Source organism: Desmodus rotundus, chromosome 8 (genome assembly GCF_022682495.2).
Source record: "Desmodus rotundus isolate HL8 chromosome 8, HLdesRot8A.1, whole genome shotgun sequence".
Taxonomy (NCBI): Eukaryota; Metazoa; Chordata; class Mammalia; order Chiroptera; family Phyllostomidae; genus Desmodus; species Desmodus rotundus.
The window spans coordinates 71,321,103-71,335,723 of NC_071394.1; the positions used below are offsets into that span (position 1 = coordinate 71,321,103).

The following is a 14,621-nucleotide window of genomic DNA, read 5'->3' on the forward strand; positions in this document are numbered from 1 at the left end:
ATTGAGAAAAGATAAATACTTCATTTTTCTGCATTTAATAGTATCCTTTGACCTACAACGGTATCTACAAGTTATCCTTTATTTTGATTGTGTAAGTGCCTCAAATAGGATTGATACAGTGGCTACCTCTTTTACTATTCTTGAATAATGTTTCAACTTAAGAGAACTTATTTAGCCAAGGCCTCTTTCTTTTCTCTTCAGGAGCTCAAAATTTGTGGATAGAATCTTTTTTGTGGTTCTCCGAGGTACCTTCTTGGAGTAGTTCTCCTCTCCGATTTGCAGCAGTTAAAAGTGATGGTTGTTGTTATCGTTACTATAAACTGTCATAGCAGCTCTGACTCACGTGCACTAAATCATTTTCCATCGCTTCATCAAGAGGAACAGATTGAGGGAGGAAAAAGCTTTTCTCCCTTTAAATAGTAGTAATAATACTGCTCAGTTGAAAACATCAGTGTTTATTGGAGGATTATTTTCATGTGTAGCTTTCATTGTTTCCTGTATTTAACAGTTGCTAATGGGAAAAGTGATTTAATTTATGTAAACTTTACATTTTTATGCAAATGAAGCTGATATTTATTGAAGCTAAAACAATTCTGCTGGCACTTAGTGAGTAACCTTGTGCGTGGGGGGTGTTAGAGGACAGCAGTTGAGGTTCCAGTAATTGTCTGCTGTAAACAAATAGGGATTTCTGACCCCTCTTTAAAATTTAAAGACAAAAGAAAAGAAGAGCTGGAGGAGCTGTGCTAGAGATTGCTGGTTAGGGTTGGTAACCTGAAATAACTCCTGATTGGCAGGCAAGTCTTAGCCGTACAATCCTCCCTCAGAGAAAGATAGCCTTTCTTGATAGAATGCAATAAACAACATGATAAAAAATGAAATGCTAATTGCATTTTAAAGAGGCCTTTTTTTCAGAAATTTTAATAGGTGGTTGTATTGTTACTGAGAGAACAGTTATGCTAATGACTCACTACTTAGATGATTTTGCATTAATATAATAACCATTACCTGCCTTAATGCTTTGTACAGTATTGTGGCAAAATAGCTAACTCTAAAAGAGTTATACAAAAAGCAGAATTCCATAATGAAACAGAATTACACTTCCCACATGAATAGTAGGCTTTTTAATTTTTTTAAGACTGAAATATTATGTCAGGAATGTATTTTCTTTTCTCTATGATACAGCTGCCTAGCATGGTATCTCCCTGTGTGTGTGTGCATGCGTGTTGTTCTTTCTAGATATGATGGGGACGGAGGGAAGCTTCCTAACTTTTCTGTTTGCCAATATATTAGCTTTATCCGTCAGCTTATTAACTGTGAAAACTGTTGTCCCTCTCGGGGCAGCAGTGGTGTTTCTTCTGCACAGGCTCTTCTGCATGGCTGTGTAAAATTTGATATAGTTCATTTTTTTGTGGAGTCATTTTCTTTGGTTTGTTTTGATATTCTGGAACCTTCTGATTTAAAGTTTGTTTTGTTCTTGTTATTTGATGAACCAGGTATCGTTGCCTGACCTGGTCAGTCATCATCCAGACACAGCCCCAACTCTATATGGGGCTGGAGTTTTCTGGGACATATGTGTGGTGAAAAACCAGAGATTAAAAATAGTTTCTAAAGTATTAATCCAGGTTAACTGAAGTAAAACTGTGTTTAAAATATTTCGTCTTCTCGTTTTTATTATTTGTACACACAGCAGTTACGAGAAGAAGCTGATGTCCAAAATTTATGTGTGTTTATACTGGGCAGTATTTACTTACAGATCATATGAGTGTAAACTAAAGAGAAAGCAGAAAAAAATAGCGTGTTATTTTCCTTATTTGTATTGTGTCTTCTCCCCTCTCACTCAATTCCTCCAAATGTCTCCTAGATTAAAAATATTTATTGCTTCTGTGGATGGTTTTTATTTGTTAGGTTTTTAGATTTTTTCCTCTTCCACCATGCCTGTTGGGGATAAAAAATAATAATAATGCATATTATTTTAATTATCGTCTATCATTCAGATGATAGGAAGTCATTTTGATGTAAAAGAAAACTGTATCAGGCAAAATTTACACGGCAGCGTAAGGACTTTTTACAGCACTTGTTCGTGCTAATGACATTTTGCCAATCACTGATATTAAGGTGGCAACAGGCCCATGCTAGCAGCATCCGAAACTCAGCTGCATTTCTGCCGTTCTGGCAGGTTCGTGCACACCTGGGGTCAGCCACACCCAGTTGCTGTCAGTCAGCAGTGTCACGCATGTGCACGTGTGTATGTTTTAATTCAAAGTTTCCCCTTGAAACTCAACTAAAGAGTGTTAACTGTGTGTGTTTTTAAATTCAGTTTTGTATGCTAGCATTCTTTAAATGTCTGCCAGAACTTTAATTTGAATTTCTTATCCCTGAAGGCAGCTAGGCAGAATCATTCTAGTTCTTCATAAATTGCCTTTATGATTCATTGTTAACTCATAAAACATACACATTTCTATATACTCAAATAGTTAAGGTAGTTACAGTATTGGGGATATAATTTTTTGCATTATATTTAAATTTTCATTTGAGAAAGAAAACAAGAAATAAGTTGAACTCCCAGTTAAGGCATGAGCCCAGTAGCACAAAAAAATATCAGAAATTAATGTTATTTTTCTTTTCTCAAGGAGGGTAAAGGAGATGACATAGAATCGGGGGGGAAAGTTTTGGTTTTGACTGAATACTCTCAAAGAGGGGCCCATAAATATTAGAGCACTGTAGTGAAAAACTCACATGACTGTTTTAAATACTATTGATTTAGACCACGGGCTAGATTTTATGAATCAAAGTGTAATTTCTAAGCTTTGACCATATTTCTCAATGCTAAAGCACTCTCTCTTGTGTGCCTTTAGCTGCTTTCCAGACATTCAACACAGGATTAAATGATAGTAGTTGCAGTGATCAATAGGTTAAGACCAGTACAATCACTCTTGCTGCTAATGACCTCAGTAGTAATGGGCAATAAAGTGTGGGCTCTAATAGCCTCTCGCTGGTACTGCATGCCCTTTGAGTCCTGGTATGAGTAGGGACTGGCTACGTGAAAAACTGGAACATTGGGAGTTTAGGGAGGGGTACGTAGGCTATAATTCTTAGCTATTTAAAGCCTTAAAATGTGTTTGCCCCCCACCTCCACCCCACCTTTCTATCCCACAATGGTTCTGTCCATTTGGGTATGTTTGCTAAAGCTTTCCATAACCTATTTTCATGATATGGAGCATAAACTTCGGGGAGGAAAATCTCAGTTTTATCACATTTATAAATTAATCTCCAGTCCACTTTGGAGGCTCAAAGCTAACTGGTGTGAAAATGTGGTTTCAGATAGAAAAGCAAAGGTAAGGCCGTCGGGATATAATAGCCCACTTCTGGTTATTCACAGACCGATCCCCAGGCTGGAGGATTACTCAGACTTCTTGCCTCTTTCTTCCCTTTGGCTGTGCCTGCTGCTTTATGCATTTTAAAACTCATCAGCACCTCCATCTTAATGTCCAAAGGGAAAAAGAAGGAGAGACCCAAGTTCACTTTTCTGTTTTGTAACACTACAAAAATTGAATAACTGTGGGAAGAGGAAATTTATACTGGTGGCTGTATGTAAAGATTTAAAAATTATATGTCAGTCCTTTTAACTTTTTAAAATTGATTTTATTGAAGTATAATTTGCATATTATGCACTCCTTTTGATAATTCTGTACATCTGTGTGACTGCCATCCCAATCAAGGTAGAGGGCATTTCCATCAGCCCCCCGCAAAATTTTCTTGTACCCTTTTCTAGCATAGGCTTTCCACAGTTCTTCTAAAAATTGTGATCAAGTGTGGTTTCTGTGATGATTTCTGTTACAGCTCTGTTAATTTTGTACCAGTCTAGATCTTACACCACCCTATTCCCGTCTATTTTCCTGTTCATCACCATCAGAGATTTGGCTCAAGAGTATTTGTATTGTACATCATCCAAGGAACGCAGAGGAAAACAGAACCTTAAACACGGTTCTTTGTTTACTTAATCAAGCCTCCCGGTATGATGATGCAATTCTCAAGGAAAAGTAAACTTCTGTTGTGGTGTCTTGGCTTTAGCAGCTCAGAAGATAGTGATTGGCACCCAAATACATATTGAAAAATTCAAACTGTTTCTTCTATATGAAGACAAAGTAGAGTAATTGAAATTAGTTTATAGACGGTTAGGTGTTTTTTGGTAATGTCTTCTTGGTGTTTGCCTTGGATTGAAGTCCACTGTAAACCGTTGGTGATATTTTGTGTTTGGAAGTAGTGTCTTTTTTAAAAAAGATAATTTATCCATTCATATACATCTGTCCCTTTTTGCATGTAAAGATATTCAGACATTCCCATCTGTTTTAAATTACAATGTATCTACATCCACATTTGAAAGGCCGCTGCAATACAAAGAATTTGTTGATGACCTTCCAGAGTTGGGTTAATGAAATTTTTCAAATGTTCTGGTTAGTGTTTTCCAAACAATGAGAAACTTGTATATAAACATCCTCACACAAACATACCCGCAACAACAGTGCAGGGTGTTCAGTGTACATGAATCTGACCTTCAGGAACCATTTTTAGTTCATCAAAATTAGTGATGCTGAGAAATCGGGACATCAGTGCATAATGACTGTGAAATTAGGAGTGAGAGCTCGCTATGCAAATGACAGGACAAATCATGTGAAAAAGTCAAGATAAACTGCTTATTAAGGCATTATGTTACATAAAATTAATACTGCATTTCTAGATTTTTGCTTACTGTTCCCCTGAAAGATTTTTAAATTCTTTTATCTTCTGATCAGCTATTGTCTGCTGGATTTTTTTTTTTAAAGTGGCACACAGGCAAAGTGCAAAACATGTTATTACCTTTTATTGTAATACAAGAAATGACAGCAGATCCTTTTTAACAAAAGTATATCCTTTACTGCTTCTTGCTGTCACATATTTGATTAGGAACTAAAGAAAAGTAAGATGCTTAAATATTACTGTTAGAAGACATACAGTTTTGTCTTTTCTTTCATTGTTTTTTTCTTTCCTTTTTTTTTCATTTGGGGGGGTGATTTTTCATGAAATAGTCTTCTTCTATTACAGGGACTGACAAAATGGTTCTCAATGTAGTCTGCAAATTAAACACAAGTGCAGTGATTATTTTGAATAGCTAAATTACATTCTAGAAAGCTTGCAGAATTCATAGCATTGTCATTAGGTATCCGCTTGAATACAATTTGTGTAACCTTGGCCAAGACAGCCTGTCATTTTAATGTCAGTGTTTTATCTGAACAAGACATCATCCTTTCAAGATACTGTGTGCAGGTTCCTTGCAGAGATGCCCGTGCAGAAACGTGTTAACAGTTGCAAATATGAAATGCTATCAAGTTCATCACTGGAGCTGTTTGTCACTGAAATGTCATAGAAAGCAGCTTTAATGGTATCACACATAATATGAAAGAACTGAGACATCTGTATGCTGGGTGAATAAGGAAGGGCACAAGGCGTTGTAGGAAGGGTCTGTGTTTAAGTTCAGAAGGTGTGTCCAAGGTTCAGTTAACCGCAAGACGAAGTATCCCTTGATTGTCCTTAAAAGTCAGGATCCACAGAGGAAATGAATCATGTGAGCTCCAGCTGCGGAGGTACTGGTTCCCATTTGCCGCCTTCTCTAAAACAAAATTCAAGTTTGTGTTGATTTCCTACAGCTCATTCTGACGGAAAACTCATTCTTAATAAGAAATTGAAATAGTTCTAACTGAGCCGCAGACAACATAAACTAAAGCCTTCTGTCCTTGTCTGCTTGCAAGAATGCCTGGAACACCTGTCAGTGCTGCAGGGTTTTCTTTCATTATTTGCTTAAAATAAACTTCACAATAGATTCAGTAGGGTCTGTTGCTACCTCCCCTCTGGATAAGTACATTGTTCATGGGAAATTGGTCGGTTCTCGAAGCAGTCTGGTGACCGGCAGCCGCTGAACCCAGAAAGGCTGAGTGCTGTGTGCATGTGGTTTCCTGGCTCCTGCTTATCCTGTGTTAACGTTCTAGGTGCCCGTGTCAGTGGCTATGATGACACCTCAAGTCATCACTCCCCAGCAAATGCAGCAGATCCTCCAGCAACAAGTGCTGAGTCCTCAGCAGCTCCAGGTTCTCCTGCAGCAGCAGCAGGCCCTCATGCTTCAACAGGTAACTGTCCTTCCTCCCGCTCCATGCCCTACACACCTGCCTATCACTCCAGTCAGGTTGCCCTCACCTGTGCAGCAGCTTTCCTTCTGACAGAATAAGCACAGCAGGGAGTGTGGGGCAGGACAGACTTCATCTACGTCCCTGAGGGAGAGAAACTCTGTCAAAGTTCCTGGGTGTGGACCTGGAGAGCGCCCAATGGACTGAGAATAGGGCTGTAATTGGACTTGGTAGAAGTAAGATCTTTTAGGCTTATGTGGCTGTACGTTCTTTCATTTGGTAAGCCCAGAGGCCTCTACATGATGTGAATCAAAGCAGAGCGGGGAGCACATTGGGAACGAGTTTAATGGAACAGCTCTTGCAGTCCCCATTTCAACTCAGAAGCTTACCGAGTTTTGGTTTTTTGTTTTATTTTATAACTTAAAGAACCATTTTGGGGTTGGCTAACTGTAAGGTACATAGTTGCCTTTATTTTTTTCACCTGTGCTAATACTGAAATGACTTTCTGGCTGCCATTGTTCCATGGAGACCTACCGTATTTTTTGGACTATAAGATACATTGGACCATAAGAGCGAGCCAGGTAAGCTACATTCAGACTGTAAGATGCACACCCATTTTCCTCCCAAATTTGGGGGGAAAGTGTGTCTTATAGTCTGAGAAAAACGGTAATCTTCAGACTTCATGAACACCTGCGTGGAAAAGATGAGATTCAGTACTATAGTGACCAGCATTGCGGGGTGAGGTGTGGAGACAGGGTGCAGAGGAGGCTGGCTTACCCACGCTGCTGATGCACACGCTAAGCAGCCTCAGCTTTTCTCAGCCCTGTCATTTAGGACGCGTGTGCCTGTTTCACAGTGGAGATTCACCAGACTCTCTCAGCAAGGGCATTTTGGCTTTGTTGTACAATCAAAGGTCATCCCTCGCCTTATTTTAATTAATTTGTGTAGAAAATGGTATGTTTTTCATCAGTTCATTTGGGGTATTACTTTTCAAACAATAATGCCAAGACTAGGCAGTGTGTGCTGAAATTTATTATCAAGTTTCAAACTAAAGGTCAGGCCATTACAGATAAAAGGATGCTGTTTTTCAAATCACAGTTTGTATATGGAACCAAGAGGGACAGCGGACTGGCGCTACCCTCTGTGACTTACCGTCCTCTCCTTTCTTTGTAGCAGCAGCTTCAAGAGTTTTATAAAAAACAACAGGAGCAGTTGCAGCTTCAACTTTTACAACAACAACATGCTGGAAAACAGCCTAAAGAGGTACCGACGATACGTATTTTACTTTCAAACCACAGATCCCAGAGGACTGTCTAGTGGCTATTAAACTGTCATTCATCTTTTAAATGATTGCACAACTGAGCTGACTCTATCAGTTCTCAGCTTTCAGACCAAGAATTATTGTCCTGTTTTCGCTCAGATTTTTCTGGGTTCTATTTGTGTGCTAACAGGTATTTTATAAGAGTACTGCAGGTGTACCTTGTGTGAGCACTGGGGTGTGGGATTGTGGGCAGAACCTTCCAGGCTCCTTTTGCAAGAGGTACCTGGGGAAAGTGAAGCGCTTTTCAGTAAAATTTGATTTGGACACACACTTGATTGTTTTTTTCCAGCTCAAAGAGCTTAGGTGTGTGGCGATGGCCTTTTTTCTAACCTCTTGTAAGGCTGGACAAACAAAAAGTTAGAGCAAGATTAGGCACCTATAATCTTAGTTTAACTTCGTCCTGCAAGTTGTCCGTATAGTAAGGGCTAAAGGCAAGTCTGCAATAGCACAAATTAAGATTACAGAATTCTCCAGCTTGGAGTGTGTGTGTGTTGCCCTAAAAAAGGTAGTGCATTGTAGCAACTTCCATGTGCACAGTACTCCGGAAGTACACAGTTATTGCATGTGGCATCCCACCCAGTTAAGGGACAGTATTAGTTCCATGAATGGTAAGGCCTTCAGCCGGGAGAGGGGTTCCTCTCACCTTCTGTACTGTTCTGCGTGCGTACATCTTAGTCATTTTGAGGGAGTATTTTTATGCATTATCGTGACATCTTTCTACCCATTCCAAAGTTATCCAATGTGACTTAACTTCCTCATATTTTTACAGTGACTGAAATGCTTTTCATTTAAGTGTGCTCCTTGGAATGGCAGAATTTATAGCTCGATCAACAGCTCAATAGTCCAATTCAATGGCTTCTTCACTGGCCCTGGGCAGGGGGCCACTTTCCTTGGTGGGGAGGGAGTCTTCCCAGGTGACTTGCCACAGGAGCCTGGAGGCCAGGAAGCACTGATTTCACACACTGGGAATGACCCAGACCTTCTCCCTTTGTCGGCTCCTCCCTCAACACAAATCGGGTGCATTTTCCATACCCTTCAAGTTTTCACCCTAGAGTCCTCTTTAGCAGCCTGAATATAACCCCCTGTAGAGTAGGGGCAGTTTCGGGGTGAAAGGGAGGAGATGCTTTAATGAAAATGCTGACACAACCTATGTACAGTGGCGTGCTACTGGGTGCTGCTATAATAGAAAAGGAAACAGATTAAAAAGTGTCTAAAATGTAAATCTAAAGGACTAACAGTAATTAAAATGGAAATGGCACAGGGAGGGAAGGCATGTAATTGTGAGATATCACTGTGCAGAAGGCTCTCAGCTTTGTTTTGCTGGCTGTTTTTCTAATTCAGTAGGGCTTACTCATCAGTGGCAGTTCAATGCGCGTTAATGACTCTGGGATTGCAGGCATCACTCTGGACAAAGAAATGATTATTGTGCGGTCAAAAGAAGTTCAAAGACAAGAAGGGAATTTCAGTTTTTTCCTTAGAGATCCACATTCAAGAGCATATAAATTAAGCCAAATGTTAAAAACCACAGTCTGAAAGCTGACTTCAAAGTCACAACTCTCTAATTAATGAACTGCGAGCTTCAGTTTGGACAAGTTGTGGTTTGATGCGCCCATAAATCAACATGACAGGCCTGTTTCTCAGTCTCAGACAGTGCTTGTCATTGAGTCACATCAGATGTAAACACAGCAGAAAAAAGAAGGGATATGAAGGAGGTGCAATTGATCAACAGAATTGGTAAAAACCCACTTTTGAAGCACATTATGCATGATCACAGGAAATGGTTACAGCCTCAAGAGGTTTCCCCTTCTGCCGTTGCTTTTTTGAATCAGATTTCTAACAGCCTTCAAAAGGGAGAATAAGAATTATGGAGTTTCTCCCCTGTGGCTCACAGGCAATAACCCCCTGTTGTTATTTTGTGCTTCTTTCCTTTCAAAGGCATCAAAATTTAGTTTTTTAAAGATCTTTAACTCTATACTTGAAGACAAACAAAAAAGGGCTGCCACTGTCATTCTTATCAGTTACCAGGGATTGTGTTTTTCCTTTCTGTTGCCACTTCTTATTAACCTCGTATTTGGTCTGTGAGACATAGTTTGGAATGCACATCTGCATGCTGGGGGAACATGAAAGTTCAGATGTGCTCGGAGGGCAGATGAAGAAATGTGAAGGGGAAAGTTACGCAGCAGAAGGAAGGATAAAAGTTAACTCTCCCAAATTGCTGCTGTCAGAAAGGGGGCATCTCAGCATGCAGAAATGCTGCTGGTGTCTGAGTTTGGGAAGGGTGGTGGGAAAGGAAAGGGAATACTTTGCGTTTGAACAAGGAGGTCAGACATTGCAGTAGCATTTTAGCATCTCCAGGACATTAGGTTTGCTGTGGTCACACTTTGTTGCCTTAACATCCTGAGGGTAGACAGACACAAGGGCAGGTCTTCTCGGATTCCAAGATATGTTCATAGTGCCGGTAGATTTGGTCAAGACCCATTGGAACAGTGATTAAGAGATTCTTAATTTCCTGAGGTGGTCTCCTGAAATTATGCAGGTGGTGGTCCTTTTGGGCTACAATGAAATAGAGTCACATGGTAGCAATTTCATATTGTGGACTGGTGGTGTTGACTTTAAATAAGGTTTGAACTTGAATGTTGATGGATGGAACAAGTATATTAATTTACTGAATTCCCAGTCATTAGTGGCTCGTAATTTTGAATTGTCAGGTTTTCCTCCACCACCCCCCTTCCCTATTTTGATTACCTTTGCTGTAAGTCGCTTGAACCTTGGCCAAAACAATGAACCTTTACTTGCTTTTTTCCTAAAGCTGCCTCAAAGATGTCTCCTTGGGAAAGTTGGGTTCCACACTGGGTTAGACCTGAAACCTTCCTTGGGAGATTGACAGATAATCTGTGGCCCCCATACAGCTGGCGATTCAAGCAACTGCTTACAGAACGGGTGTGGAAAATAGAAGGCAGAATTAATAGTAAGTCGAGCCACAAACAAAGTTCCCATCCTGTGTGGGTGAGGTAGGCTAAGTTGATTGTTTTAAAAGGGCCGTTTGTCCCAGGCAGTTATGACAGTTTATGTTAGGCAGTAGGGAGGAGCCGAAGAAAGGAAAACAGACCTTTGACTGCAGCTCCAGGGAGGGGATCCGAAATGCAAGGTTTATCAGGGCATTTGAGCATTTTAACACTGACTACTGACCTGTAGAGGGGACTGCACGGAGACCTTTTTTGTGTGCATTCAATTGTGAGAAGTAAACAAATGGGCTCGTATCCTGTGTTTGGTAACTGGGTGGGGAGCAGTTTGGCAACCACTGTTGCTTTTAAATTCTTTCTTTGGACAATGGGCCTTGTATACTTTTATATCCTGGCTTTTCAAACGTGGACAGCTTTCATGAGCTTTCCTAGGGATGGCCACAGTGACAACAGAAAAGCCATCAGTCATTTTATATAAATACAAAATTTTTAAACATTTCATTTACAGTAAGACAGGAAACACCCTCCCTAAACTCAAACATACCCCCATTATTTTCTTCTTCAAGAAGAGCTAGAGACCTGATCTTTTATTTTATCAGGGTTGGTTTTTGCTTTTCTTCCCCCCTTATTTTAAAATGCCATGAATTAATATCTATTGAAAAAGTGAAAAGTCATTTTGACATGAATATAACTATCATTGGGTTTTACATTAATGTGATAACTTGGGAAAGGGTGAAAACAAGTGGATCATTTTATGCATGCTGTTTTTAAAATGAAAACACTGGCTTTTCATTTAAATTTATTTAAATTTTTGTTGTTAGTGGTATAGAATTTGTTTTTTGGAGTGAAACTCAATTAACTTTCTCAGTGGCATGGTAGTAAGTCTGAAATTGGTTGCTAATATGAGAATGATGGTTTTTTACTGTAAAATGAACTACATGAGGACTGAGAGGAAGCCACCATTTTTCTCTTCCTTTGACCTTGGCACCAGAAGGTCTTGACCCGTACACCCTTTCGCGGAGGTGTCAGATTGAGGTCGTGCGCTAGGTTAAGTGAATGTGGTTGTTAGTGAAGTGTGATTGTGAAAAGCTCTGACACGGTTGTGTAGTCCTGTTAGTTGCAAAGTCTCCCTGATATTTTGATTAATACTTAGAATTAGGAAAATGGATCTTGTTCTTTTCCTAAAGAATTTTTTTCGGGGGCTACAGATGGGGAAGGGTTAATTTTCCCTTTAGAATTGTTACCAGTGATGTGGCGGAGATCTCCACCTTGATCTGATTCCTCACAGATTAAGGATATGAGATAATTTCCCTCTATTTTTGTTCTGCTGCACTGGATTATCTTTCTATCACTCAGATAATTACTGAGGAAATCTACATTAATTTTTTTTGGCTGGAGCAAGGCCTGCTAAACACAGGAATGATGTATTGATGTTTTACACAACACGCGTTTTCCTCCTGTCATTGTCCAATCAACAAAAAGATATTTATCAAACTGTAAAGCCCCTTCTTTTCAAGAACAAAGCCCCGGGAAGCTGGACGCCAGCCCTGAGGGTTCTGAAACTCCAGCCCAGTGAAAGCATCTGAAGCTTACAGTGTCCTTCCTGTGAGACACAGTTGAGTGTGGTGTTGTTTGCTAAATTATGAATGTGTGTAATTAAAATCTACTAGCTGTTTCTATGAAAGATTTACAATGTTATTTCATCGTTTGTCATGGCCAATTAACAATATTAGATGAAGTTTTTCTTCTTCAAATGTCTGATTTTTTTTCTCATTTATTTATGTCAGAGGTGATAAACAGAGTAGTTAAAAGCTTCTCCCAGCACGGGAAGAAGGCAGCTTATTCTTACACACCTTAGAGGTCCAGAGTTCAAATCTCTGTACACTGTGTTGTTGCTGTTTTCTTTCTAGTGTGTCTAAGTAAAGATTTCAAAGTTGAATAGTTCACATATTGACTGCCAAACTCACGCCTTTCCAACTTAACTGTAGGAAGAGCTAACGTGATGGATGAGTTCTTTTCCTGTGTGATCACAGCGGGCAGGCTTGCTTCCACTCACCACCTGGCTTCAGAGCTGAGGTGTTCAGGCCTTTTCACACAAGTCTTGACGCTGAGCCTCCATTCAACCCTAGTGACCACTGTAAGTGTTGGACGACGACAGTGGTTTCAGACATTGGATGATGGGATGGTTTCGGACATCCCACTGTCAGTGTTGGATGATGTGGTTTCGGATGTCCCACTATCAGTGTTGGACGATAACAGTGGTTTTGGACTTCCTGCTATCAGTGTTGGATGATGCAATGGTTTCAGGCGTCCACATCTCACATTCCCCGGGCACGGGTCTCACTCTCTCTTCCCTTCTCTCTCGCTCCAGCAGCAACAGGTGTCTGCCATCTCATGTTCTTCTCTCTGGTCTCTCTCTTGCAGCAGCAGCAGGTGGCTCCCCAGCAGCTGGCTTTCCAGCAGCAGCTCTTGCAGATGCAGCAGCTCCAGCAGCAGCACCTCCTGTCCCTGCAGCGCCAAGGCCTCCTCACACTGCAGCCAGGCCAGCCCTCACTGCCCCTCCAGCCCCTCGCTCAAGGTGGGTGAACTAGGCACAGGTGCCAGGGTGTGTCATGGTGAAGCCCAGCTCTTCACTGAGGAATGTCTATCTGAAACATGCACACAGAGACTTGGAAGAGAAAAGCTGGATGAGGTAGTAACGATGAAGCTCTGGAGAAGTTCTTGTTGACGCCCCAGTTCAGATGGAGGGTGGTCTGATGGCTTCACCCAGCGATCCCACTGATGCACATTCTTACAGTGGGAGAGGGCCATGCTGCTCAACCTACTAGCATTCTAATCAGATCTAGCATTTTCAGTTTGGAATCACAAGTGAATTTTCTTGAAGGTTTTTGTGTTTTTGTTTTTTGGGGGTTTTTTTAGTCATTTTAAGCTGTTTCCTATGTCATGTAATTTGTTTGAAACCTTAATAGTGCTTTATAAATGCCACTTTTTAATATCTAGAGATAGATTTAGGTTTATTTTTGTGTAAGCAGTTAAGATTAAACTCTTTAACCCTAGCTAGTGTGGCTCAGTTGTTGGGCGTAGTTCCACATACCAAAAGGTCTTGAGTTCGATTCCTGGACAGGTCACATGCTTAGGTTGTAGGTTCAGTCCTGGTGGGGCGTGTACAAAAGGCAGCTGATTGATGTTTCTCTCCCTCTCATTCTCCTTCCCTTTCCCTCTCTCTAAAATCAGTAAATGTGTCCTTGGGTGAGGATTTAAAAAAAAAAAGATTAAGCTCTATCAGATATAAAAATGAGAGTTTTTTACTGACTTTTCTCTCATTTTTCCTTTCTTTTTTACCTTCATATGACTGTTGATTTGGGGGCAGGTTAGTTATCTCTAGGTCTTCTTCACAAACTGAGGTTCTTTGGAAAATAACAATATTTCATACATTTAAAATTTTCTTTTTAAAATCCCAGTGGATGTTGGGCATGAAAAACAAGTAAGTTTTTCTAGCTGTTTTTAGGACAGCCTCTTGGTTTAAGCAACTCTTAACTTTCACACATGTAATGTGAATGCAAACAGGTTGCCCAGAACCAGGAAGAAGGAGAGATGATAGTATTATCCTGTGTTCCCAAAGCGTCTCCCAGTCCCCTGCATGCTGCAGCAGGTTTCACTGTCTTCTCTAGGCCCCTGGCCCTTTCAGTTCTGATACCTTTGAAGGTATGTGTACATGTTCCTTAAAGGGTGGCTGGCAGCTGCAGTCTTTTGTGTCTTGGATTCAGTGGCCTCCTGAAGAGGGTTGAAAACGGGGAACCTCCTTCACTCTGCATGGTGCGTAAGGCATGGGCCTTTGGTCACAAACTCTTGGTGTCAGGTGGAACAGTGGAACGTGTCTGCATTTGAATCATCTCTCCTGAATCAACCACACCCAATTTCTGTCCCGTCTGGGAATTATTTTGTTTGTTTGAGTATGTTTTTACTGTTAAGACCAGGGCTTTTTCCTCTAACTGCTCTTGGCCCTCTTCCCCTTTCTGCTATTACTGCTCAACTGCTTGATAGATAATCAGCATCTCCATGTCTGTCAAAGTAGAAGATTTGGTAACTGAGCAAACACCAGGGGAAAAGAAAGGGCACATTGGCTAATGCGTTGTTTTGCTTGCAAAATGTTACTATGTCCATTAATTACACCTTTGG

The 14,621-nt window shown here is 40.6% G+C and overlaps 1 protein-coding gene across 18 annotated transcripts in view; it reads left to right on the plus strand.

The window, feature by feature from the left end:
* The window catches only part of FOXP1 (forkhead box P1), a 629,322-nt gene that overhangs the window by 526,410 nt on the left and 88,291 nt on the right, over nt 1-14,621 (plus strand). For 16 of the 18 annotated variants that reach the window (XM_045192423.3, XM_045192424.3, XM_053930430.2 and 13 more), the window contains 3 exons: nt 6,024-6,161; nt 7,332-7,421; nt 12,867-13,020. In XM_045192423.3, the coding sequence (XP_045048358.1) occupies nt 6,024-6,161; nt 7,332-7,421; nt 12,867-13,020 (382 nt within the window). The remainder of the gene's footprint in view (nt 1-6,023; nt 6,162-7,331; nt 7,422-12,866; nt 13,021-14,621) is intronic. The other 2 variants (XM_053930432.1, XM_071222259.1) reach the window with 1 other exon arrangement.